This window comes from Equus asinus, unplaced genomic scaffold (genome assembly GCF_041296235.1).
Source record: "Equus asinus isolate D_3611 breed Donkey unplaced genomic scaffold, EquAss-T2T_v2 contig_193, whole genome shotgun sequence".
Classification (NCBI taxonomy): Eukaryota; Metazoa; Chordata; class Mammalia; order Perissodactyla; family Equidae; genus Equus; species Equus asinus.
In genome coordinates, this window is record NW_027224842.1 from 1,324,823 (window position 1) to 1,352,600 (window position 27,778).

A 27,778-nucleotide genomic window follows, 5' to 3' on the forward strand; every position below is an offset into this window, starting at 1 on the left:
TGGTATTCAGAAAGATACTACTAAGACCTACGTCAAATCTGTACTGCCTATATGTTCTTCTAAGAGTTTTATGGTTTCAGGTCTTACGTTCAAGTCTTTAATCAATTTAGAGTTAATTTTTGTGTATCATGTGAGACAATGGTCTACATTCATTCTTTTGCATGTGGCTGTCCAATTTTCCCAACACTATTAATTGAAGAGATTTTCCTTTCTTCATTGTGTGTTCTTGCCTTCTTTGTTGAAGATTAGCTGTCCCTTGATGTGTGGTTTTACTTCTGGGCTTTCAATTCTGTTCCATTGATCTGTATATCCGGGTTTTTTATGCCAGTACCATGCTGTTTTGACTACTACAGCTTTGTAGTATATTTTGAGTTCAGGGAGCATGATACATCCAAATATTGTTTCTTTTTTCCCCCCTCAGAATTGCTTTGGCTATTCAGTGTCATTTGTTTTTCCATATAAATTTTAAGATTCTTTTTTCTCTTTTCATGAAGAATGTCATTGGTATTCCATTCGGGTTTGCATTAAGTCTGTAGGTTGATCTGTAGATCAATCTGTAGATTGATTTAGGTAATATGGACATTTTAACTGTGTTTATTCTTCCAATGCGTGGGAATGGAATATCTTTCCATTTCTTTGTCTTCTTTGAGTTATTTCATTAATGTCATAGTTTTTGGAGTATATGGCATTCACCTCCTTGGTTAAATTTATTCCAAGTATTTTATTCTTTTTTGTTGCAGTTGTAAATGGGATTATAGTCTTGACTTCTCTTTCTGGTGGTCCATTACTAGTGTATAGGAATGCAACTGATTTTGTGTGTGTGAGGAAGACTGGCCTTGAGATAACGTATTTTGCCAATCTTCCTCTTTTATTTTCTCCCCAAAGCCCCAGTACATAGTTGTATATCCTAGTTGTAAATAGTTCTAGTTCTTCTATTTGGGATGCCACCACAGCATGGCCTGATGAGCGGTGTGTAGGTCCACGCCCAGGATCCCAACTGGCAAACTGCAGGCCCCCGTTATGGAGTGAAACGCAAATGATTTTTGAATGTTGATTTTGTACTCTGCAGCTTTACTGTATTCATTGATTATTTCTAATAGTTTTTTGTTGGATTCTTTACAGTTTTCTGTATATAGAATCATGTCAACCACAAATAGTGACAGTTTTAATTCTTCCTTTCCTTTTTGGATAACTATTATTTCTTTTTCTTGCCTTACTTGTTTGGCTAAAATTCCCAGTACTATGTTGAAGAAGAGTGGCAAGAGTGGGCACCCTTGTCTTGTTCCTGTTCTCAGAGGAATGGCTTTCACTTTTTGACCATTGTGTGTGATGTTGGCGGTGGGTTGGTCATATATGGCCTTTGTAATGTTGAGGTACTTTCCCTCTATACCCATTTTATTGAGAGTTTTTATCATAAATGGATATTGGAAAAGAAATTGAACTGAATCCTCTAAAAAGTAATGTAAACTTCAGATCAATAAGAAAGTTTATGAAATCTATAAAAATCTTTTTCATTCTCATATTTCAATAGTGAAGAAAGAATAAAGTGGAAAACAGTATCATTTGCAATCTCAATAGAAACATCAGACACTTGGGAATCATATTTATGTGGACCCTAACTAAATTTATAAAGAGATTTAATTCATTCAACAAATATTCATTGAACCATTAGTCTTCTGGGTACTGCAGTAAATAAGATAAACAAATGGGAGAAAATGTTTTGTTTTGTACTTGTAGTCAGAAATACAAAATGTAGGCAGGGTATGAATTTTCTGGTCCAAGGTGCTGGGAAGAATATATGAATGGAGCTTGGAGCACCATGGACAGTACAGACAGTCGTGCTAGCATGTTTAGTTGGCAATAATTATTCTGATGCAGAGATCTGGAAGAGTAGGAACCAGAGATAAATCTAAAACCTAATTTGCAGCTATGAAGGTTACAGGAACAGATTCTGTCTCCAAAAAATATGTGGTTCTCCCACTTTTTTCCCCAATGAGTTGAGGTTACTCACTAAAAGACTTCATGATACTATTATTCATTTTCTGACCATTTTTTACATTTTTTGTGTTACAAGTATAATATTTGATTCCATTATTGAAATAATGTACAATGTGTAATTGAAAAAGTAAATGATTAGACATTATATATGAATGGAGTTATAGCTGAAGCCTTGTTTATTTCTTTCCATCCAAGCAGGACCAACAGAACATCAAAGAGGTATTAAAATATGAAAAAATGTTGCTATGTGATGGAAAACAGCACCTTACAGAAAGCCTAAGAGAAAAGTGCTTTAGGATAAAAGTAAGTGCCCCTGTTCAAATTACAAATAAATATTGGGGCCCTTCCAAAGGCCTGAGGAGTCACAGGCACCTCTATGGAATGAATAGATAATGCTCAGTATTCTTCTAAACTTCATAATCTAGTACAGATATGTGTGTGCATACATGCATACATACACAAACAAAACAGTGGGGTTTGGGGCCGGCCCTGGGGCCAAGTGGTTAAGTTTGTGCTCCCGCTTCGGCAGCCCAGGGTTTCCCCAGTTCAGATCCTGGGCACAGACATGGCACCGCTTGTCAGGCCACGCTGAGGCAGCATCCCACATAGCACAACCAGAGGCACTCACAACTAGAATATACAATTATGTACTGGGGAGGCTTTGGGGAGAAGAAGAAAAAAGATTGGCAACAGATGTTAGCTCAGGTGCCAATCTTTGAAAAAAAACAGTAGGGTTTATGACTTTGAGGCTTCACTGGAAAGGTGGTATTTCAGCAGATACCTGAAAGGAGTCAATGGTTGAGACATACAGGTATCTGGTGGAGAGCAGAACAGGCAGGGAGAACAGCAAGGACAGAGCTCCTGAAGCAGAAGCTGCCTAGTGGGCTCCAGCAACATCAACAAGGGGGAAAGCTAATGAGAAACAAGGTCAGAGTTAACAGGAGGAAGCAGGCTGTGGGGCTTTTAAAAGACTTTGGGTTTTACTCTGAACGAGATGTGGATCCACTGGAGAGTTTTGACCACGAGAGAGACATGGTCTGACTTACATTTTAAAGGGATAGCTCTGATTGTTGTGTTGAAAATTAAGTGATAGCAGGAAGACTATTTGAAAGACTAATTTCAGTAATCATGCGAAGATGGTGATGGCTTGGCCCAGAGAGGTAGTAGTGGAAGCAGTGAGAAGTGTGTGGATTCTGAACATGTAGTGAGGGTAAAGCCAACAGGATTTACTGTCACCCCTATTAGAACACAAGATCCCTAAAGACTTCTGTGTGTTGTTTATGGCTGCATCACTTAGCACAGTCCTGACAGAAGTCAGCCTTCAATATGTATTTATTAAAAGTACAAATGAATGACTAGACAGTGCTGCTCCAACCATAAGGTGATTCCTCCTAAGACCAAAGGCAAGAATCCCCTCTCCAACATCCCAGATTAATGAACATCTATCTAGGTTTTCCTTAAATTATTAAAAGGAGAGCTCATTATTGTCAGAAGCCCCTTACTCTATTGTTTAGCACCCTGAACTAAATATGTTAATACCCGATTGAATGTAAAGTGTTCTTCCACCTGTGCCCTGACCAGCTTGTCACCTGTCTGGTCTCTAGAAAGTTGAGCTGCTGGGCCTGGGCCTAATGGGTGTCTGCCATACACAAGGCACTAGACTGGGTGCTTTACCTCATGAGACAGAGTTTATTGTTCCATTTATAAACAAAGAAATTGAGGCCCAGGAGGAAGTTTAGTCATTGCCCAAGGTCACACAGCTGGTAAATTGGTAAAATTAGGATTTGAAACCAAGTCTAAGTTTAAAACTTGGGTATAGAAGCATTTCTACAAATATAATTTTATTTCCTTAATTTATAGTGTCTATATGTATTTTATAGGTTATATATAGATATTATCTAACATTTTACTTAATTCCCTAGAAAACTTTGTGGAAATTATTGTAGTCTTCATTTTGTAGTTGGGAGAATGGCTCAAGGATTTCCCCAGTCAGGAAGTGACAGGGCTAGAACCTGAACTCTAACTCTGATAAAAGGTGAGAAATCTCAGATTCTAGGCAGATAATAGAACGTAGGTCATGTGATTTGTTGTCACTCATTTTGATGCTGGCTCAGTGAGCTGAGGAGTCGAAAGAAACATTTCTTGGACTCTCAAGGTATGGCAGTAGTGCTCTTTTATTCAGGAAGTAGCATGGAGTAGCATGGGGACAGGACCTATGGGCAGTGAAGAGCTGCAAACATGGGTTGAGGGTAGGGCTAAATTTATAAGGCATAAGTATGTGAGTTGCTTCTTTACAAGACAAAGGAAAAATTAGGTAAAAAAAGTATCAGTGCAGGTGGAGTCTGGTTATCAGGTGGTCTTATAACTTTGGGTAAGAATCAGATTGAATGAGGTCAGGATGTCCCATGCTTCTGTGAGGTTGATATAGATTGGTATGTAGGCCAGGAAGCCTTGGGCTTTTCTCCCTGAGGCATCCTTGATCCTCATCAGTTTTATCTGCTCACTCACACCACCTATTGTCAACAGAAGCTAGCATTCAGCCTTGAGCTACAATACATACTAGATTGAATTCATGCAAATTTCTCTTCCAACTTTGTAAATGTTCATTCAAATCATGGATGTTTAGAAGACTAAAAGAAAATGTATCAAAATGATAACAATGGTTGTTTCTGGTTTTCTTTGTTATAGCTGTTTTATAGAGGATTAGAATTGGCCACCCCAAGATATATCTCTTTGGCATGAAGATTATTTTGGGCTGGTTACTTTCAAAAACTGCAGACACGAGAGAAACTCTGAAAAGTAGAAGTTACCCTTTGTAAGAGACATTTCCATTTGTAAGGGAAATCTCCATCTGTAAAGATGTCTCCCTCTCTGTACCAGGAAGAAGGGGGATGACCTTACCTCTAGAAACTCTTATCAATGCGGAAGGCAAGGACTTAAATCTGCATAATAACCTTACTCTTGTTTACTGTACTTGTCTGGTAACCTCCCATACTAACTCCCCCTACCCACAACATCCTCCTTTGTCTTTAGCTGAAGATGATATTTAAGGTGAGAGCTTCCGCCATTTTGGTGAGTTGCTCAGTTTTCCTGGGTCTCTCCCATGTATACATGTTATAAAGCTTTGTTTAATTTTCTCCTGTTATTCTGTCTCATGTGAATTTAATTCGCTGTCCAGCCAGAAGGACTTAGAGCGTGTAGAGGAAATATCTTCCTCCCCTACAGTTTAAACTTCTTAAATTTCCACAATGATTATAATTATTTCTATAATCCAAAATCGACAATAACATTTTCTTTTTGTTTTTTATACACAAAAGTCTCAATTTATTTCTGCCCTATAGAAAGTGTTAAAGCATAGATTTTGTTACAATTCCAGAGCTAGGACTACTTATTGTTAAAGTAGAATGAATTATTAAATTGAATGAATTCTCACTGCCTTTAGGAGCTTCTGAAGAGATACACAGAGATGGATAGTCATTATGAGTGCTTAAATGGACTCTGTCTTGACTTGGAGAGGGAAATTGAAACCCAAAGAGAGCTTTCAATTAGAGTAAAAGCAAACCTCTCACTTCCACATCCACAAACCAGACAGATTCAGAAACTTCTCACTGCCAACCAGAGATGTTCCATGGAGTTCCACAGAGTCATGAAGAAACTCAAGGTACCACCTGTTTTAGTAATATCTTTGTAAATATTGCCATTAATTTCAGTTACAAACCAGTATATTTAAGTCCTGCTTTGGGAGTTGGTGTATTTGCTAATTAGTACATTTGCTACTGAATTAAAGATGGCATGGGTCTGAGAATAGCATGTGCAGGATCCTCAGTGCATCTAGGACCTGCTCATTCAACAAAACCTGAGCTCTGCCTTTGGCCTTAACAATGTGTCAGGGTGCTGGGGAGACAGAGATGAGCAACCGCTAAATCTCTCCTAGTCCAGTGGGTGAGGCAGACATTTGAACAGGTGAGAAGTGCAGTAGTGGACAATGTCCTGGAGAACAAGTTGAAGACAAGACTGGACTGGAAGCTGGGCTCAAGCAGTAAAGCTTAGAGTTCATTTTAGAGATGAGGAGGGGTCACTGGACAGTTATTTTAAGTGGTGGCAGTAATGTGATCGGGTTGCCATTGTAGAGACTTCACTACAGACAAAGAAGAAATGAGTCTGCAGGGGATGATAAGCCTGGTGGCAGAGAGAAGAGACAAGAGGCAGTTACAATTGTCCTGATGAGATGTGATGGGTGACAGTACTATGGGGGAAGGATTCATAGGGATGGAAAGGATGAAAGAAGTTAAAGAAATATTTGGCAGTTTACAATAGTAGGTCCATGTGCTTGACAGTGGAGGGAGGGGAGGGAAGTTCAGACTGAGCCCCAGGATTTGGGCTTAGCCGGGTTTGTGGATAGTGGTGCCATTAACTGATAGAAAGAAAAAACGAAAGGGAGAAGGCAGGTGAGGCAGGAGGAGAGATCTGGTGTTTAATTTGAGATGTTTTGAGATAGAAATACCTATAATGGAACATCCAGGAAGAGAAACCAAGTAGGCTTTTAGTTGTGAATCTGAGGTTTGTCAGGAGAAAAATCAGGACCACAGATAAAGATGTGGGATCCATCAGCATTTGGTGATAGATAGTACAACAGGTGTGAATGAGGCCACCCAGAAGCATAATAGAGTGAAGATAAAAGAGAACTCTGGAAAAGATCAGTTCTCAAGAGGCAGTAGCAGAAAAGAGAGCAACACATGAGTTTGAGGTTGGAAAAGTCAGAGAGATAAGAGAGAACTGAGCAAAAGTGCCATTGGTCAAGTCAGTGGAGGAGAGTGTGTCAAAGATGAAGTGGTCAAGAGTGGCAGATGCTTCAGACAGCCAGAACATGAATGAAGAGATCCCCTCAATTGTTGACAATAGAGCTTACTGGTGACCTTTGTCAGAGCAGTTTTAGTTGAGTGGTTAGGAAAGAGGCCAGATTGTAAATTGTTAAGGAATGGTGGAAGTTGAGGAAGTAGGAAGCGGTATCTTCCCTACCTAGGTAGATTGCCCCTCAGGCTCTAATAGTCTTCAAAAGCCTAACAATCAGATATCCAGAACTTATTCATGAGGTCCGTAGAACCAGGGCATTCAAATTCTTGTCCCCTTTAAGCCACACTTGACAGGTAATTCCTGAGGCAGGGCACACTCACGTTGGCCACCCAGCTGACATAGGCAGGAGAGGATGTTGAAATGAATCTCACTGGGAAAACTGCGTGATATAATTAACCAAAAGGAGGCAATAGAAAAAGGTGGGTTTATAGGGAAAGGCATCATGTTACATTGTAAACATATTGAATCTGAGGTAACTGTAGGACATCCCTGAGGTAGCTCCAGAAGGAAGTCAGAAATAAGAAACTAGAGGTCTGGAAGTCACTCTCCGAAGACGCTGAGAGTAGAAACTTGGGAATAGAGAGAGGTTCTTCCCTTCTTCCTCACTCCTCAGAGGATAGAGACAAACAAGACAAGCCGCCCCACCTCTTAGTCTTGAGAGTTTAGAACTTCCTCTAAACGTGATAAAAGTTTCATTTCCCAATTTGTTTCATGTTTTCCTGCAAGTATGTGTTAAGCCATGTTACAAAGATAAAGGAAGAACAACATGAATCCATCAGTAAACTTGAAATGCTTTTTATTGATGAAGTGGAAAAGCAAAATGAACTGCTAAGTAAAATGCAGCATCTTCAACAAGATGATGATGTACCATCCAGAGAATTAGGGGACCTCCAGTTGAGCCAGAAAATGGATCTACATATTGAGGTATGATTTATTTAAAATGGATTTAATTAGATTTTAAGTCTTTTTATCAAATAGAAAGGTACCTCTTCATGTGCTTAGAGTCATTTTCATTTATGAAATTAAAAACAGCTTGCAGAGGGGCCAGCCTGGTGGCGTAGCAAGTGGGTTCCTGTGCTCTGCTTTGGCAGCCTGGGGTTCGCTGATTCAGATCCTAGGCGTGGACCTGGCACTGCTCGTCAGGCCATGCTGTGGCAGTGTCCCACAGAGAAGAACCAGAAGGACCTAGAACTAGGATATACAACTATGTACTACTGGGGCTTTGGGGAGAAAAAAAATAGGTTGCAGGATGACAGCTGGCCAGATGTAAAGAGTGCCAAGTCATAGACTAGCCTCCTTTCAGAACTACACAGATATAGAAAAGTAGACTTAATATCAGCAAGTAGGATTTCTTGGAAGGCCAGAATAAGTTTCCAAATGCCTTCTAAAACTTCCTAGATCTGTGACTGGGAGTCACAGACATTTGTATTGTAGCAACCCCACATGGAGTGTCCTGCTCTCACCCAGCAGTGTGAGGCCCCTGCAGTTCCCAGTATGCATGCAAGGCCTGCTGTATGCACAGAAAAGCTGCATCCAGAAGCACTTCAGACACTGTCACAGATTCATAGTTTCGAACAGGTTTTAAAAATGCCAAAAGGCAGAATTTGTAGATGTGCCTCTGTTACATAGCCTATACTGCCAAAATTTTATTATTTAAATTAGAATTATATTTCTAATATAATGAGGATAAATTAGAATTATGTTTACTTCAAAATATTAGAAGTGAAAGTTCAGTAAGGTTATTTTCCCCTTTTTATGATATTTGTCTGATATTTAGATAAAAACTTTCCTAAGATTCAGGAGATTCAATGCTTATTTTTCACACAGGAAATTCTCAAAGATTTTTCGGAATGTGACTTCCACAGCGTAAAGATGGAATTTCAACAAGTACTGAGTAATAGGAAAGAAATGACCCAGTTTTTGGAAGAGTGGTTGAATACTCATTTTGATATAGGAAAGCTTAAAAATGGCATCCAGAAAGAAAATGATAGGATTTGTGAAGTGAATATCTTTTATAATAAAAAGATAATTGTAAGTAGTACTTTTTTGGTGCTCATTCTTTTTTTTTGTTTGCTTTAATTTTTCTGCCTCATTCTTAAAAAGACTTAGAGCAACTTAATTTTAAGTATATTTTCTTTCATTTATTTGTATATGCTTCTTTATTGTTTTATTTGAAAAAGAGTGACTGTAAATGTGTTCTTCCTCTAACACATTTTGCTTCCTTAAGGTAATTAAATATATCAACTTGTAAAGAAGATAATAAAATGTTGCAGTATAACAATCCATTTCCACTGGTGAAACCTCAAATCTTGCCATTTTCCTCTGTCCTTTCTCGCTTCCGTAGGACCTGAGCCTTTTCCCCCAAGTATCCTCAAACAAGGTGAGATGCTAGCCTGTTTCAGGGCTGTGGGCAGCACCTGTGGTCAAGCCAAAGACAGCTCTAGTCCACTAATTAGTGAGGCCTTGTGCTTCTCACCTCGGTGCTGTTGCTATCATACGTGCTGATCCTTCAACTGTGAGGTTCAAACATGTGGTTTGTATCATTGTTCCCAAGGTGACCAGCCCTTGTGGACAGATTCATATGAACCAAGATTGCTTGAGATCAGTTTTATTAATTTGTTTTACTTTCCACTGATGAGAAGATTCATTCGGCTTTCTGAAGTAATCTCTACCTCATACACCTGGTAAAATTGTCATTAATCAGAAAGTTGCTTGTTATATAGGCAGTTGGAGCAAAGGGAGCTAGATTAATATTATAGCTCCTAAGATTGGTTTTATATTTCATTTGTTTGGGTAGTTCTTTCCTGACACTTTAATTTCATCTGGAAACTATACTTAAATCACATTGAAATGTAGATAACATTTTTAAAAAAGGTTTTCCTGTGGATAGTGAATCCCATTTGTCGAATACCCCAAGCTAGCAAAACAGTAAATGAGCTTTTAAAATAAAAAAAAATGGTCCACAATCAATGAAGAAAAGCATAAAACCAGTGTTTGGGATAAGATAATTTCCATATAATTCAGTGTTTTTCTCATAATATTGAGGGCTCACTTGTGGTTAGAAAGTAGAGATTTCTGCTCTGTGGATCAGCATGGATATGTGGCTTCTTCCACCATCTGAGCATAGCAATTGATAACTTGGTGTGGTGTGGGGTCAGTAGTCCAGAACCAAGGAGAGTCCAGGGTGCCAGCAAGAACACAACTAATTTAGGATCCGCATCTCACAGAACTACCATAAAGCCACAAAGAAAGATACAGGTAAGGCCAAGAAGGCATTCATGATGAGAGCAAAAAGTACATCCCATAAGAATAGGAAGTAAAAAGATGATAGAAGCAATTTCAGAGTGAGTCAGCCTTTGATGTAACGAGGGTATGGATTGGCTGTTACTCCCTGCACGGAAATAGAAGATTTTCAGATTACGAAAAGTCAGTAAATTTTTTTCCTTATAAACACTGAGGTTTGAAATGAAAGAGGAAAATAGATTGTTATTAAGTTTACTGGGTATGCTCTGCTATTAGATGTCAGTTAATGTTTATATATGACATTATATATGTCATAACATACATAATGATTTTAACCTGACCAGTTCTTCAGATTCCTCTTCATATGTCAGTGCTGATCTAATAGAATGAGATTATCATCTTGCAAATCAACATGAATCCTCTCTAGTCCTTATTCTTCTTTTATTCTCATAATCAATATCCAGCGTCTTCTGAAATGTCAGGAACTGGTGCAAGCCACAAAGAATGTTCACATTCTTTTAAAGTACTATTCTAGAATGTTCTGAATAATGAATTTCAACATATGCCTTGTCCTAGAACTCTAGTATTTTCCATAGTGGTTTTTTTAATACGTAATTCATTTTAGAAGCTATAGTGTTGTCTTTACTACTCAATAGGCTATAATAAATGAATCAACAGAGTTTGAGGAAAGAAATGTGACCATCACCAAAGAATGGGAACATGACCTGAAATCAGTGAAAGAGAAAAATGAAAAACTGTTGAAAAACTATCAAACTTTGAAGATCTCTCAAACATCTGGTGCCCTTGTTAATCCTACTACACAAGGCGATAAGAATCTTCATGTCACATCAAGAGCTACACAACTAACCACAGAGGTATGAGATTTCTTATAAGATGTTTTTCAATTTGCAGCTTCATTGTAGAGTTAAAGATGTATCATATGTAACATTTCAGAGCAAAATCACAGTATTGAAGGTATTAGGGAACATGCATGATGGACTTGTTTTTTAAATATAGTTCTATTGGGGCGCTCACTCAACTAATTATAAAGCTACATGTTACATAAGATCTTACCTTTGAATTATAAAATAGAAGTAACTCATGCCTTAATTTGATTAATAGGTATGTATACCACTTAAGGTGTTATTACCATACATTATAAGTTTTCTAAATCATGTGACTTTCTATTAAATTATAATCTATGTCTATAGTACCAAACTAGTTTAGAGAGAAAGAGCAATTTAGCTTTTCTCTAATTATCATCAGTGTCTTTAATATTGGTTAATGTGATCAAAACAAAAATGGAAGAGGCTAAAAGTATAATAAATTTCTTATACAGATTAACCTGTGCCCAAGAATCAGTACATTATTTGAATAATCCAATAACTGTATTAACTGCCCTTACTTGGGAATCTGTACAGCAAACACGCTGTTTTATTTTGTTAGCACACACGTCTTAGTGGGGAACCCGAGTGAATTACAACTTAGCATTTTTACCAAAATAAATATTTATAATAAAACATCAACTGCCAGTTTAATAATTATTACTAGTGGAAACTAGAAGATCACTAATATAGAGTTTATTGATTTGCTGATCACTACAGACCTCAGTCAGCTGCAGAGGTAAAAATAGTGGAAATATGAAACCCATCTTCCAAAGCAATAAGATAAACAAGCACAAGGAAATCCCATTTTCAATGACCCCAGGAAATACCCCATCAGATAATAAATCGTATGTTATTAGTTTGATAATTAGGCCAAATCAGAGTAGCACAGAGCAGGTCAGTGATGTGGAGGTAGAGCAGTGGGGCAGGCAGAGAGTTGGGCAGTCCACCCAAACAAGTAGGAGAATTCAGTGCATGACAGTAGGAGCAGTCAACTCAGGGGGGAAAGATAGTCTGCTTAATGTTTGAATCAGAACAACCAACTAGCCATCTTAGAAGAATAAGTCTGGACTCCTACCTCATTCATTAAACAAAAGTAAATTCCAGGTGGACCAAAAAGAAACGTTTTCCAGGAAAACCTGCATGTGTGTATATGTGAACAGTCTTATATTATGAACAAATTAAGATATTTTTGTACTTATAAAAAACTGGAAATAACCTAAATGTTCATTAGTAGGTGACAGGTTAACTAGTTTATAGTACCTCCATGAAATAGGATATATTTACCCATGAAAACAAAAATGCGAGAGATCTATGTGTTGATAATGAAAAGATCTGGAAAATATATTATCAAGTGAAAATAAAATTTTTAATTTTTTAAAAAGCAGGAGGCCAGCCCCATGGCATAGTGGTTAAGTTTGCATGCTCTACTTCGGCGGCCCAGTTCATGGTTCAGATCCCAGGCACGGACCTACACCACTCATTGGCAGCCATGATGTGGCAGCAATCCACATATAAAATGGAGGAAGATTGACATAGATATTAGCTCAGGGCTAATCTTCCTCAAGCAAAAAAAGAGGAAGTTAGCTCAGGGCTCATCTTCCTCAGCAATAAAAACCCACAAAAAACCAGAAGTATATATTTATTGTTGTTATGTGCTGTAGAGTCAGCTCTGATTCCTGGCAACTCTATGAATGAGTGATGTCCAATATCCTGTCCTCAAGAGCCCTACTCAGCTCCTGTAGACTCACGCCTATGGCTTCCTTTCTGGAATTACGCCATCTCGTATTTCGTCTTCCTCTTTTCCTGCTGCCTTTTACTTTTCATCATGTCCCCAAGGTAGGATAGTCTCAGTTTTACAATTTTTGCCTCCAGAGATAGGTCAGGCTTAATTTGCTCTTGGACCCACTTGTTCATTTTTCTGGCAGTCCAGGGTATCTGTAGAGCTCTCCTCCAACACCATATCTCAAATGAGTCCATTTTTTCCTGTCAGCCTTCTTCACTGTCCAGCTTTCGCACCCACACATAGTAATTGGGAATGCGAGGGTGTCGATAATCTTGGCCTTGGTCTCTAATGATACTCCCTTACTGTTGATGATCTTTCCTGATTCTTCCATCGCTGCCCTTCTGAGTCACAGTCTTCTCTTGATTTCTTGGCTGCGGTCTCCATTTAAACTGATGACTGAACCAAGGGAAACAAAACCTTTAACAATTTCAGTGTCTTCATGGTCTACATTAAAGTTGTATAGTTCTTCTGTAGTCATATCTGTCTTCTTCATGTTCGAATGCAGTCCTGCTTTGGCTCTTTCTTCTTTCACGCTATTCTGTGTGAACTTTCTTCTTACACACTATTGTGTGTGTGACTTACTGTTTTTGTAAACTGTATATTCACATGCGTAGATACATATAGAAAATTTCTAGAAGGATACACTTGAAAGAGTTTAGTAGTCATCGCTTTAGAGTCAGTGGGGGTTCTGAGATGGGGGAACTTAATCTTAATTATATGCCTTTGGATTTTTCCACATACTTGTATTTTTCAGCATAAAAACTAGGTAATAAAAATAAAGGGAAAGATATGTTACATGTATTCCTCTAAAGTGTCAATTAACAAATATACTTTCTGTAAGTAGTGTTAATTTAAAATGTAAGTGCCTATTTAATATGCTTAGCACCATGCTAACTAGTAAATAAAATAAGTACTAACCTTATATAAAATCTGGGCCTCTTTTAGTCCTAAATGATCAGCTTCTAAATGAAAAAAATAATACATGTATAAATTGAGTGACATTTGGAGTCTCCATCTATCCTATGTTGATGCAATCTGAAAGATTAATACCTATATATGATCTTTGTTTCATATAAACTGTGATTCTGTCTTCAAGGCACACCTTATATATGTGTGTTTTTTTTAATAGAAGATTCAAGAGCTGGAAACTTCACTACGTGAAGCTAAAGAAACCGCCATGCAAAAGGAAGACAAGATTATAAAGATGCAGAAAGAGCTTGAGATGACTAATGATATAATAGCAAAACTTCAATCACAAGTTAATGAATCAAATAAATGCCTTGAAAAAACAAAAGAAATGATCCAAGTACTTCAGGTAACTTAAAACTCATTTTATAAATAAAGGCATAATTTTATAAATTATGCATAATAAATATAAATAAATGCATACGTTTATTTTCATGCCAAATAATGATTGTTTTCATCTTCCTGTAAAAATTATTTTTAAAAAACATAAATATTCTTGACAGTTTAAAATATATCTTATTTTTTTAATTTTTTTTAATTTTTTTACTTTTCAAAGTAAGGAAATTTTTTATTTTCACTTTAATTTCTGAATGCCAAAAATGTAGAGGATGTATGTTTGTATATCTCTAGTAGTATATTGCAACATTTTTTCATAAATATGTTTTTTTTTAAATTTTTTACTATTGCAGTAACATTGGATTATAACATTATATAACTTTCAGGTGTACATCATAATATATTTCGAATTCTGTGTAGATTACATCATGTTCACCCCACAAAGACCAATTATCCATCACCACACGTGTGTCTAATCACCCCTTTTGCCCTTCCCCCTCCTCCCTTCCCTTCTGGTAACCACCAATCCAGTCTCTCTTGCTCTGTGTTTGTTTGTCATTTTTATCTTCTACTTATGAGTGAGATCATATGGTATTTGACTTTCTCCCTCTGACTTATTTCACTTAGCATAATACCCTCAAGGTCCATCTATGTTGTCACAAATGGCCAGATTTCATCATTTCTTATGGCTGAGTAGTATTCCATTGTGTATATATACCACATCTTCCATTCGTCCCTTGATGGGCACCTAGGTTGTTTACAAGCCTTGGCTATTGTGAATAATGATGTGATGAACATAGGGGTGCATATATCTTTTATGCCTTTGTGTTTTCAAGTTCTTTGGATAAATACCCAGCAATGGGATAGCTGGATCATATGGTAGATCTATTCTTAATTTTCTGAGGCGTCTCCATACTGTTTTCCATAGTGGCTTCACCACTTTGCACTCCCACCAGCAATGTTTGAGGGTTCCTTTCTCTCCACATCCTCTCCAACACTTGTTGTTTCCTGTCTTGTTAATTATAGCCATTCTGACCAGAGTGAGGTGATATCTCCTTGTAGTTTTGATTTGCATTTCCCTGATAGCTAATGATGTTGAACATCTTTTCATGAGCCTGTTGGCCACCCATATATCTTCTTTGCAGAAATCTCTGTTCAGATCTTTTGCCCACTTTTTAATTGAGTTGTTGGTTTTTTTCTTGTTGAGACTTTCTTTTTATTTTTCAAAAAAATATGCTTCTTATCTAAATATTTAATACTCTGTTAGATAAGTACATTTTAAAATTATATTTTTTTCTACTTAATCCCCTGTTATTGAGTCCCACCTGGTAGCCTATGGGCTTAATCTAACCTGTTTTCTCTAGAAAGAGCAGAGTTGAAATGTTTTTGAGCTTGAATGCCGTTACACAAGTCGCACCCTCCTTCATCACAGCCTTCCTTCCTCGTCTGAGCCACAGCTACTTCTCACTCTTCTGCTACTTGGGTCGGATCCTAATAGGCATTTTGTTCACTGTTCCTGCTCCAGTGTCTCTTCTCTTCATTCCAAAATTAGAAACAAGCCAAGAATGCCTACTCTTTTCATTATTTAACATTGTTCTAAAAATTCTGGTTCTTTCAATGAGACATGAAACAGAGAGGCAAGAGAAAATAATCTTAATTTTGTTTTTAGAAATTGTTAGTATAGCTAAAAACCAAGAAAATCAACTGTAAAGCTTTAAAATCTTTGAGAGTAATTTTTTAATACTTCAAATAACTAAATGATCACATTTTTATTCATTCAACAAGTATTTGTTGAATACCTACTATGTGTTGGTCATTGTTCTAGATGCCATGTGTACTGCAATGGAAAAAAAATAAAGCCTCCTTGAAGAGGCTTACATTCTGCTTCATGAAGTCAGAAAATAAACAAGTATATATGTTTGTTAAACGGTGAGAAGTGCAATGGAAAAATATTAAGCCTGACAGAGGTATATAGGTGCAGGGTGAGAGTGGGTGTGAGTAGGAGTGTGATTTTGTAAGGGGAGTTGAGGAGAGCCGCACAATTAAGATGATGAAGTGATGGTGTGAGCTGTCTGGTAGGGAAGGGCCTTCTAGGCAAAAGAAGTAGCAAATGCGAAGGCCGCAACACAGAAGTAGTTGAGATGTATTCAAGGAAACAGCAAGAAAGCCAGCGTCTCCTGAGCAGCGTGGGCAAGGATAGAAGGGGAAATAGGTGAGAAGTAGCAGAGAGCCAAATCATAAAGCATCTTGAAAGCTATTTGTAAGCACTTTGGGTTTTATTCTGGATGAGATGAGAAGTCATCAGAGGATTTTGGCAAAATGATATAGTCTGACTTAAATTTTTAAAGGCTGCCCTTTGAAAATAGAATCCAGGAAGGCGTGTTTGTTAGTGACGTGCCAGCTCCTACAACAAAGGGAACCACAAAATGCAATGGCTCAAACAAAACAGAAGCTTATTTCACACGTAAAAGTGTGGGTTCCAGCTTGGCAAGTGGCTCCTTTCCACATGGTCATTCAGAGGCCCCCGTTTCTCCCATCTTGTTTCTCCAGCACTTCCTTGGTGCTGTTTTCATCTGCATGGTTAAAGCCCAGTTGTAAGCTGTCCGTGCTCAGGCTCACAGAAAAGGGACAAGATGGAGAAGCTAAAAATTGTCTTAAAATCTGTACTCATAAAGGCTCTGGCCCAGAAGTGGCACATGTCTCTTCCTCTCATATTTCCTTTTTTTTGCAAAATATTTAGATTCAATTTATCAAAGAGAAAGCCAAACACGTACCTCTCGTATTTCTTGGAGTCAGAGATGATTCCAAAGTTTTTGGCCTGAGCAGCCAAGAAGATAGAGTTGCTACATACGGAAATGGGAAAGACTGCCAGAAGAGGAAGTTTGAAACCAGGAAAGTTCAGTTTTGGACATGCTGAATTGGAAATGCCCACTGGGGACACCCAAGTTGAGATATGACTTAGGCAATTGAATATCTGAGTCTGAGCAAGATATAGGCGAGAGGTTTAAGTTTGGGGAATCATCAGCATATAAAAATCATGAGACTGGACGAGGGCATAAGCATAATGGAGAGGAGATGTGGAGTAATCAAATGATACTGAGATGGAGCAGCCAGTGAGTGAAAAAGAAAAGGGGGTCTGGGCAACAGAGTGGTTCCAGTTTCTTCATATAAGTGAAGCTAGTGTTTCAAGAAAGAGGGAGTAAGCGACAAATTTCTCCACACTCAGTATAGATTGGTACAGGTGTCTATGGAGAGAGGAATATCTTTCCTGCATACTAAAAGTAACCATTTAGATAATATAATAGAGTATGCCATTGTACAGCATCCATGAGGAAAGAAAGCAAAGTATAGGGTATCCATAAAATCTTTATACAGTTTGAATTTTTAAGAATCTGTTTCTGTATTTTATATAAATATTCTATAAAATGCAACAGTATATTTAACTTGAGATTTGGCATAGTAAAATGCAAAGATATTAACTTTTAACCTATTCACCACTATTTTAATTCACCTGGATATAGCTGTCCAATATAATGTAGGGTTTATTAAGTGAATATAGAAGAAAGTAATTTGAACAAATGACTCATTAACAGTTTTGTTTAAATCTTGATACATTTCCTCTGTTGTATCTTTACAAATTATTTATATCAAGTAGCAGTAAATTTGTTAAAAATTCAAACTGTGCTAGTACTTTAGGGACATCCTGCACAGTGGGAAAAAAAGATCTTATTTATAACTGGCACAAAATATAAAATGCTCAAGTGACTAACCTTAACAAAAAATGAGGCAACATATATGAAAAGAACAACAAAACTCTAAAAGGAAATATAGGAGAGCATGTGGTTTAAAATAAGAAATATGCCATTTCCTAGGTTGTAACCTAAATACTGTACAACCATCAGTTTTTCCCAAATTAATTTCTAAAGTTAATGTAATTCAAATCAGAATCTCAAAGGAATTCTTTTTCTGGTAGAGCAAAGAAAGTTTCTCAGCAGACTCCATCTAAAATAGGATGAGCAGGTGCTGTTCACTGAGAACACAGGCGCTCAGACTCCTCAGGCGGCTAGAGGATGTTTAAGGCTGTCAGCGCTTCTGAGTGCAGCTTGGGCACACGTCATGTGTTTGAAATAAGGAATTCTCACTGTCTTTCATTTCTAAGAGAGTATTTCCAATTTCAATTTCTTTTACTCAAGAATTGCTTTAAAACTGTTATATATGACTAATTTATTTCATTACATTGTGGCAAAAAAATTACTGCAATTTCTCCATTTTTAGAATATATTGAAATTTTCTTTTAGGTGTCATAAATGAATAAATATTTTTAGAGTTCTTTGAACTTTTAAATCAAAATGTATACAAATAGATCAATGGAACAAAATAGCCCAGAAATATATACAAATATAGTCAGTTCATCTTTGACAAAAGAGCAAAGGCAATTCAATGGAAAACGGTAGTCTTATCAACTAGCGGTGCTGAACAACTGGGCACCTTTCACAAAAATTAACTCAATTGATTGTAACCTAAATCTAAAACACAAAACTAGAAAATGCCTAGAAGATAACGTAGGAGAAAATCGAGGTGACCTTGGGTTTGGCATTGACATTTTTTTACATACAACACCAAAAGCATAATCTATGAAGGAAAAAAATTGATAAACTGGACTTCATTTAAATTAAAAATGTTTGCCCTATGAAAGACAAGCCACAGACTGGAAGAAAATCTTTGCAAAACACATATCTTTCAAGAACTGTTATCCAAAATATACAAAGAACTCTTAAAACTCAATAATTAGAAAGCAAACAGCCTGATTTAAAAATAGGCAATGGATCTGAACAGACACTTCACCAGAGAAGATACACACATGGCAAATAAGCATATGAAAAGATGCTCCACATCATATGTCATTAGAAAATTACAAATTAAAAAACAATGAGATACCACTGTACATCCACTGTATCTCAAAATATAATGGCCAAAATCCGGAACACTGACTACACTAAATGCTGGCAAGGAGTGGGGCCAGGAGCTCTTGCTCACTGCTGGTGGGAATGCAAGTGGTACAGTAGCCACTTTAGAAGAGAGTTTGGCAGTTTCTTACAAAACTGACACCACTCCAGCCAGTCATATGCTCAAGGAGTCCCTGATATCAGCATCTGGTCCAGAAAGCCAGGGTATTTTACTGGTGCCATGACTGAGCAAATACTGGGCTCCTCCCAGAATGGGCTTATCTGACCTAGTCAGCAACCCTCTTAAGCTGAGCATCTCAGCTTTGGAAGCTTGCATCTTTTTAGTCTTTGCTAACTACGTGTGTGTGCAAATGTTTTTATAGGCACTGGGGGTAACGCCTAGAGGAATGAAGAGCTCTCTGGGTCCCTATTTAGATGGGTTTATTTTTGTATTCAATATATAATAGTAATCCATAGTATGGCTGTGGTAACAGCAATAAAAGAAATGAATGATTTATTCAGCAATAATAAGAAATGAGCCATCAAGCCACAAAAGACATGGAGGAACCTTAAATGCACATTGCTAATTTTAAAAAGCCCATCTAAAAACACTGCATACTGTATGACATTCTGGAAGAGGCAAAACTAGGCGAACAGGAAAAGATCAATGATTACTAAGGGTTCTGGGGGAGGGTGGAGGGATGGATAAGTGGAGCACAGGAGATTTTTAGGGCAGTGAAACTATTCTGCATGATACAGTGATGATGAACACGTGTCATACATTTGTCAAAACCCATGGACTATACAATGCAAACAATAGACTCTAATGTAAACTGTGAACGTCAGTTAATAATGTATCGATATTGGCTCATCATTTGTAACAATCATACCACACTAAGATGTTAATAATAGGAGAAACTAGGGGAGGACACGGGTATTACCGGGACTCTATGTACTCTGCTCAATTTGTCTATAAACCTAAAATTGCTCTAAAAAGTTAAACCTATTTATTAAAAAAGATTTTTGTATATGTTTGTATGTATATATGACTGATTTTTTTTCTGAGTCGAAGTAGATGTATGGCTAGATTGAACCAACCTTGAGTACAGAATATCCCCAATAATGTTATATAATATTTTGTGCCTTGAATTCAGTTCTACTTTGATATTTATATTACTGTTCATCTCTTGTCTTATTTTCCTGATTTACCTTTATCTACCCATTTCATTCGTTTCAACTTTTCTGTTTCATTTTGTTTAAGTATATTGTTTTTTAATTGGGAAAAATATTTGTTTTAAGAAATAGAAGTCATAGGTTTTCTAATTACACATTAGCTTCCAATAGCTTCACATGTACTTCACATCAAATATCTATTTGTTACTCATTTTAGGGTTAAAATTTGTGCCTTTCCTCCTTTTCATATGTTTGGAGTTTGCTGTTTTAAAATGTTCCTACTATATTAGGTAGTTAACAAGTCTTTGAAACTGCTCTAAAATTACTTTATTTCTCTTTTCTCTAAAACCTTTAGGACAAAGTTGCTTTAGGAGCTAAGCCCTATAAAGAAGAAATTGAAGAGCTCAAAACAAAGCTGGTGAAAATAGACCTAGAGAAGATGAGAAATGCCAAGGAGTTTGAAAAGGAGTATGTCTTTGTCTTAATTGAATATGACTTTAGTAGCTTAAATTTCCTTTCTAAACTGTATAAATTTAAAATATATTAAGATATTGTTATTGCTTTTTATAAAATAAATACAAACATCTACAGCTTTTAAAGTTATTAAATTCTCATTATGTATGCAAAGGTTTTGAAAACAAGCACAATTCTGATCAATTACTGACATACTATGTCTTTGGATACTTCTTGTTCAATCATATAGGAACAGCTTAAAAATGGCCTTTTTTGTTTGAAAGTGAATATTAAGAACGTGTGTGTGTTTTTAGCAGTTTGTCTAAGGTTTCTGTTGGTTCTCTTAATTTCATTTGTTCTTCCTATTGTATTTTTGTGTAAGGTTTTATTTCCTTTTAAATTGTAGTACTTAGTGCCCAAGAGCATATTCCCTTTTTATTGATTTATTTATGTATAGTACCATATACAATAGCATGCCTAAAGTTCTTTGTGGTATAGCATAATGAAAAGAACATTAAACAGAGAGTCAAGGAAACTGAATTAGAAATATAATGTTGCCACTTATTAATATGTCACCTCTGACTCCTCACACTTTTTATTCTTCCTGTAAATGTTTAATAAATGTTTAATGATGATATCTAATTTTGCCCAAAAAGTCGCACTCTGAATCTTCATGCATTCTAACCAGCCTTCTATTGATAGGACTGTTGGTTTTAGTGGAGCATCATTAAAAAGGCAATTTTAGTGGCCAGCCCAGTGGCACGGTGGTTAAGTTTGCACATTCCGCTTCGGTGGCCCAGGGTTCACCATCCTAGGTGTGGACCTACACATCACCTGTCAAGCCATGCTGTGGTAGGCATCCCACATATAAAGTAGAGGAAGATGGGCACCGATGTTAGCTCAGGGCCAGTCCTCCTCAGCAAAAAGAGGATTGGTGGCAGATGTTAGCTCAGGGCTAGCTAATCTTCCTCAAAAGAAAAAAATTTTTTTAAATAAATGCAAAGCAATTTTATATAGAATAGAATCAGCAGATACTTTCAGTCTCTAAGAAAGGCAGAAAGTCTCATAATTTAGCATTGCCAATTAACACTCAAGCAAATAATTAACAGAATGTCTTTTTCTCCTGGGTGCAATGAGCAGACTGTGACCTCTGACTGTGTCACCTCAGATCAGAGCTGCAGTCGAGTGTGCTTTCCTTACAGTGTATACAGAAGGTGCTTTTGGTTTTACGCTTTGGTAATTGTTGTACCTTCAAGAGGTTTCTAGGACCTCATGATAACAACCCAATTATTTGTTTTATGGTGCCCCTGAATGTAATTTTGCTCAATATCCAGTTAATGATACCTATTGGGCTTTCAGAAATTTTAAAAGAATTGGTTTCTCAATGTTAAAAAAAAATTGCCCCTGCAGCCAAACAGAACACTTCCAATTTGATGGTGTTATTTATGGCTATAAAGTGCATGATACCAGGGGGTATCGTGAGGGCTTACCTACTGCTGCTTATGCATATCATATCAATGTGATGTATCTTATCAGAAAATTCTTGACAGCAGTTCTGTTTATTCTTCCATTAAAAATTAGTTGCTGGCCTTTTACATATTTCTGTTGTTATTCTTAATAGAATTACTTGTACAAAAGCCACTGTAGAACATCAAAAAGAAGTTATAAGGCTATTGAGAGAAAATCTTAGACGAAATCAGCAGGCCCAAGATACTTCAAGTAAGTAGAAAATGCTGATATTTCCAGATCTTTTTCCATCTTACTTCTCAGTATACTTACACATTTTGAAGACTGCTACTATATATATGACAGTCAAGAATAAACCTGTTAATCACTAATTTATAAAGAACTATTTTTAAAATGAATTCATTGAGATCATATTTATCCTGTGATACCTCCTTAAGTTTCCTGTAATCTCAACTATTTATCCATTATAGATTCTTAAAAACTATGAATGTAACCTGTGCGCTATCAGATCTTTACATATCAGTGAAGATACCTTCAGTAGTATACAAGAATGACTTACCTGTCAAGGTAGACGTACCCTTCCCAATAAAACACAAGCATATCTTAATAGATTTTAACCATGTGCACTGTAAAAACATAGTCAGTATACAGTAAATATTATCCTACTTGTTGTTGGTACTGAAAATACAGACTTGATGCTTACTGGCAAACTCTTTGAAACTTATCTTAGATACAGTTTTCAAATCTAATCATCAAATTTCTGCATATACATTCCTCAAACTGTATCTTTTCCCATATTTCTGTCTCTTATGTTTCATTTGAAAAGAGAGAATGCTGAACAGTACTTGGGGCAGCTTTGTGTAGTGGGTCCAGCATCGAAATAACGTCACGAACAGTTCTCTAAGCTGACTGCCCTCACTTAACAGCCTGTGAAATCATGAGGAGAACGCCTGACCTTCTAGATTGGATATAGACTTGTAAGGATCAGGCTAAAAGTTGTGTGTGAAAGCACACTGAAAATTCTAAATGTCAGGCAAATGCAAGATGATGTTTGTGTGTATTATTGTCCACGCATTGTCTGGTGCTTGTTTAGTTTGAACTGCCCTAGTGTCCATTGCAGGATAATTGCAGCTCCTACCTGGAAAACTTCAAGGGGTAAAAATAGAACTTTTGTTGTTAGAGAAGGGTCAGGATGATTCCTTCTAATTTGTGACTTTCAGGTACGTGTTATACCTGAATTCAGAATAATTCAAAAGGAAATGGACATTGAGTGTCTTCCCCACACTCATCTTGCCCCTCCCTTGTAAACAGTCAGTGACCCAGTGGATCATTCCACTTTCTAAGCACCTCACACTTTTATGCAATTTTACCTAAAATTTACAAAACAGTTCTTTACATTACTTGTACACATATGGTGTAAAATACTGAATAGTATATTCTTTAATAGCAGTCTAAGGTTTATTTAGTTAACAAATACGTGTTGAGTATTGGGAGCACATTGACTGCCTTGGGGTGGACCCCACACACGCTGTGTGGTGGAAGCAGCCCTCCAGGGGACCCCACTGGCGTCGAGAGTAGACAGTGAAGGGCAGCTCCGACTGCTGCCGTCACCGTGAGTGATCCTAGCAGGTGGTGGTGGTGGAGGTAGTGGGTGGAGAGAAGCAGGGGTTCCACAGATACTTAGAATCCATGATGGAATTGGCATAGGAGGTGAGGGAAGAGGAGGAAGTCAAGGGTGACGTTCAGGGAGATGGTGCTGAGATGTTTTGTTTTTTATAGTGATTTATTGAACTTACTAATGTTTCCTTTATTGTGAACTTTGGAGATAATTAAAATTATCACCTGTCTGTGTGTTTGCCTCCCACAGTGATATCAGAACATACTGATTCTCAGCCTTCAAGGAAACCCTTAACCTGTGGGGGTGGCAGCGGCATTGTACAAAGCACAAGAGCTCTTATTTTGAAAAGTGAATATATACGGCTAGAAAAGGAAATTTCTAAGTTAAAGCAGCAAAATGAACAGTTAACAAAGCAAAGGAATGAAATGTTAAGGTAAGATCTGCTTACCTGATACAGGAATTATGCTTATGGTGGTACGTGTGGGAGAGGATGATGCCTACACATGCATATATATTTTTTGCAGTGGGCAACCCCTCACACATATAGGGGAAGTAATTTTTAGAGCTCATGTAATGTGTCTTTTTTAAAAGGAATGAGAATATGGTAGCACCATTCCAGAGGTTTGCTATCCATCAACTGACCTTTTTTTTTTCCTGAGGAAGATTCGCCCTGAGCTAACATGCCAATCTTCCTCTATTTTTAGTATGTGGGCTGCCAGCACAGCATGGCCACTAACAGAGTGATGTGGGTCCACACTCGAGAACCAAACCCAGGCTGCCAAAGTGGAGTGCCCGGAACTTAACCACTAGGCCACAGGGCTGGCCCATCAACTGATTTTAGCTAAGCCTGTTTTTAACTAAGCCAAGAACCAAAAAGTAAACCAAGATCTTTGAGGGGAGCTTAAATATGCCACAAATATGCCCAAGTCAGTGAGGCTTTACTCAAAGGAGAATCCCTGAGGTCCATTATTGTAGCCCATTAACCTTTATAAACAGTTGTAAAAAATTTGATTAATTGGCTTCTACCAAAGATTAGAATCTTGTGCTAATCTTTACTAATGATGCAATAGAAGAAAAATAGGCATTAAATAAATATGCAAATAGCTACTGTTCTGTGTGAGGCTATTAAACAACAAAAAAAGCAAACAGGACATTATGAAAGGGTCCAACAGAGGGATCAGACCTTATCTAGATGTGGGGAGGGGCGGTGATCAAGAAACTAATATGTAAGAGTAGATCTGAAAATGAGTAGCAGTTAGGCTTGATGACAGGAGAGATGGCTAAGCCTTCTAGGCTGAGGGAACAGCATGTGCACAGGCTTTGAGTCAAAGAGGAAAGTGGAACAGAAAGACATGCAGTGTGGCCAGAGCATACAGAATGAGGCAGAGTAAGTGCAAGATGCGATGCCAGAGGCCACTGGTCCAGATTACACATTGCAGGTCATTCTGAGGCAGCTGGGGTGGTCTCCTAAATGTAACGGGAGGATTACCACCACTGGAGGATTTTAAGCTGGGGCCTAATGAGCTCATACGGCGTCTCTAGCTGCTAGAGCAGAATGGGGGGGAACCCAAAAGTGTGAGGTTGTATCAACACACTTGGCTGACTGATCAAAGAAAGGAGAGCAGGGCCTAGGATTGCTTCCCAGGCTTCTCTGAAGGAGTGAATAAATGCAGGCAGCATTTCCTGTGGGAAGCAACACTATAAGTAATCCAGAAAAGCACAGTGTAATATATCTTTTAAAATAACAAAGGTACATTAAAGATTCATCCATCCAGAAGACTAACTTATCAAATTATTGCCACAGAGTATCAGTAGATAAACCATGCTGGACGACATCACTGATTCATTTGAAACCTAATATCATACTTTTCAAGATTCTGTGATCACGGAGATTTAGTACAATTTTTCAATTTATATTGACCTCATTTCATTTTCTGAACTGTGGAAATAATCCAAACTTAGGAAGCATTAGGTTGAAATTAAAATGTAAATATGATAAAATGGTAAATTATATGTCACATATATTTTACCACAATTAAGAAAAAAAATTTTATGTAAATATGAATATATTTCTGGAATTGAGCAGTCTTACAGTCTCTTTTATTTTTCCCCACATTTAAGCAATAATCATCATCTTTCCAATGAGGTCAAAATGTGGAAGGAGAGAACTCTTAAAAGAGAAGCTCACAAAGAAGTGACTTGTGAGAATTCTCCAAAGTCTCCTAAAGCGACCGGACCAGCTTCTCAAAAGAGACAGCATACGCCTTCTCAATGCAAGGAACGGAATTTACAAGATCCTGTGCCAAAGGACTCACCGAAATCTTGGTTTTTTGATGGCCGATCAAAGTCTTTCCCAGCACCTCACCCAGTTCGCTATTTTGATAACTCAAGTCTAGGCCTCCGCCCAGGTGGGTAAATATACTGGTTACTTGGGGATCGGGGATAACGGTTGGAACTCATTTGTCACCTGTGGCCCCAAAGGGCAAGTTTAGACAAGAGAAGATGTCATGGAGAAGCTGCACTGCAGAGATGTCATTTGCTGTCTCTGTGAGAAGTTTCTCCAAAGCACAGCACTGAAGTGAAATCACTTTTTACCCCGAGGGAAGTCTTATTCTGCCTCCTGAACCTTCAACTTTTCCCTCAGATAGACAAGCAGCTCTCGAGGACACAGAGAGACACCATCCTACAAACATAACTACTTTTACTGCAAAAGACCTTCTTATCAATTCAATGGGCCAGTATTTCCAGTAGCATTATATTCATTTTACACAAGCCAGATCATAGACTTATATCATTTACATATTCATTCAATGAACAGAAATTTTTGGTCTCCACCTATGTGTCACATATTGCACCCTGATGGTACATTGATAACCAAACCAGATATGGCCCCTGCCTTCCTGGAGTTCACAGTCTAGTGGGTATAGACGGTGATCAAGTAGTCAAAAAAGGTACAGTTCTAGAGTTCAAAAGCCTATGAGTTTTTAATAGGTTGTTTTAGGAACATAAGGAAGTCTTCCTTGAAGAAGGGGACTGAGATCTAACAGGTTAAGGTGAGTTAGCTTAACAAAGAGGGGAGGGGAAGGCGATTCAGGCAGAGGGAACAGGGTCGGCCCAGCTGGGAGAGACCGTAACCAGGGGAAGGGTTGGAAAACCACGTGTGGCCAGAGCGCAGTGCACACAGGTTCCTCTGGGTGAAGTCGGTGAAGCCAGAGAGAGAAGAGCCAGATGCGCAGGACTTTGTGGGTTGTGGAGAGGAATTTTTACTTCATCCTGGGAGCATGCTAGAGGAAGCCGTTGAAAGATGTTAAAGAACAGCAGGAGAACATAATGGGTTATCAATTTGAAAACATTACCTCAGCTGTAAGGTAAACTGTATATAAGCTGTATGTTGTGTTGCAACCAAACGTGTTTTTTAATAAGATGACTTTTGCTTTCTATTTTTTTCTCAGAAGAACAAACTGCTGGAGCAGAGAGTGTGGATCCTCAGCCAGGCCCTTGGCACGCCTCCTCAGGACAAGCTGTGCCCGAGTGCAAGACTCAGTAAACTCTGCTGTCACTTTTCTAGGGGCCTAGTGTTCCTTATTTAGAAATGACTGTATTTGTTACTTTATTTTTCTATCCCTGGCAATGATGTCACAGTCCAACTTAATTTCAATTCAGTTTGCACTTTGCCATTAGAAATTGAGGCATTCCAGTCATTTAGAATGGTGATAGACTGCCTTCTTCCTGAATGTGGTAATACTTTAGAAGTTGAATTGTTTTATTTATTTATATATTTTGTGAAGAATAAAGTTATTGAAGGAAATTTCCAGTCTTTCCGTGTATACATAAAATGTATACATTTTCATTAATCTCGTTATCCACATGTGACTTAGATAATACATAAATTAAAGCATCATTTAATTAACAAAATTCCTAAACCTGGGCTCCCCGCAACACATAAAGCATCTATGGATGGGCTTCACACAATCTGTAAAACCTCTGAAATTTTATCTTTTGTGTGTGGATTCAGTTTTCTAGGATACTAGGGTCCCTACTTTCTTATAACATA

General features: G+C 37.6%; 1 protein-coding gene across 1 annotated transcript in view; it reads left to right on the forward strand.

Moving 5' to 3' along the window:
* The window catches only part of LOC139039779 (centromere-associated protein E-like), a 36,048-nt gene extending 8,516 nt beyond the window's left edge, over positions 1–27,532 (forward strand). Inside the window, exons 4-15 of the mRNA XM_070503449.1 lie at positions 2,194–2,301; positions 5,441–5,659; positions 7,579–7,776; positions 8,680–8,883; positions 9,197–9,232; positions 10,752–10,970; positions 13,895–14,080; positions 20,542–20,654; positions 22,261–22,358; positions 23,974–24,157; positions 25,846–26,132; positions 27,177–27,532. Coding sequence (XP_070359550.1) covers positions 2,194–2,301; positions 5,441–5,659; positions 7,579–7,776; positions 8,680–8,883; positions 9,197–9,232; positions 10,752–10,970; positions 13,895–14,080; positions 20,542–20,654; positions 22,261–22,358; positions 23,974–24,157; positions 25,846–26,132; positions 27,177–27,271 — 1,947 coding nt within the window. The 3' untranslated portion in view covers positions 27,272–27,532. The remainder of the gene's footprint in view (positions 1–2,193; positions 2,302–5,440; positions 5,660–7,578; positions 7,777–8,679; positions 8,884–9,196; positions 9,233–10,751; positions 10,971–13,894; positions 14,081–20,541; positions 20,655–22,260; positions 22,359–23,973; positions 24,158–25,845; positions 26,133–27,176) is intronic.
* Positions 27,533–27,778: the final 246 nt, after the last annotated feature.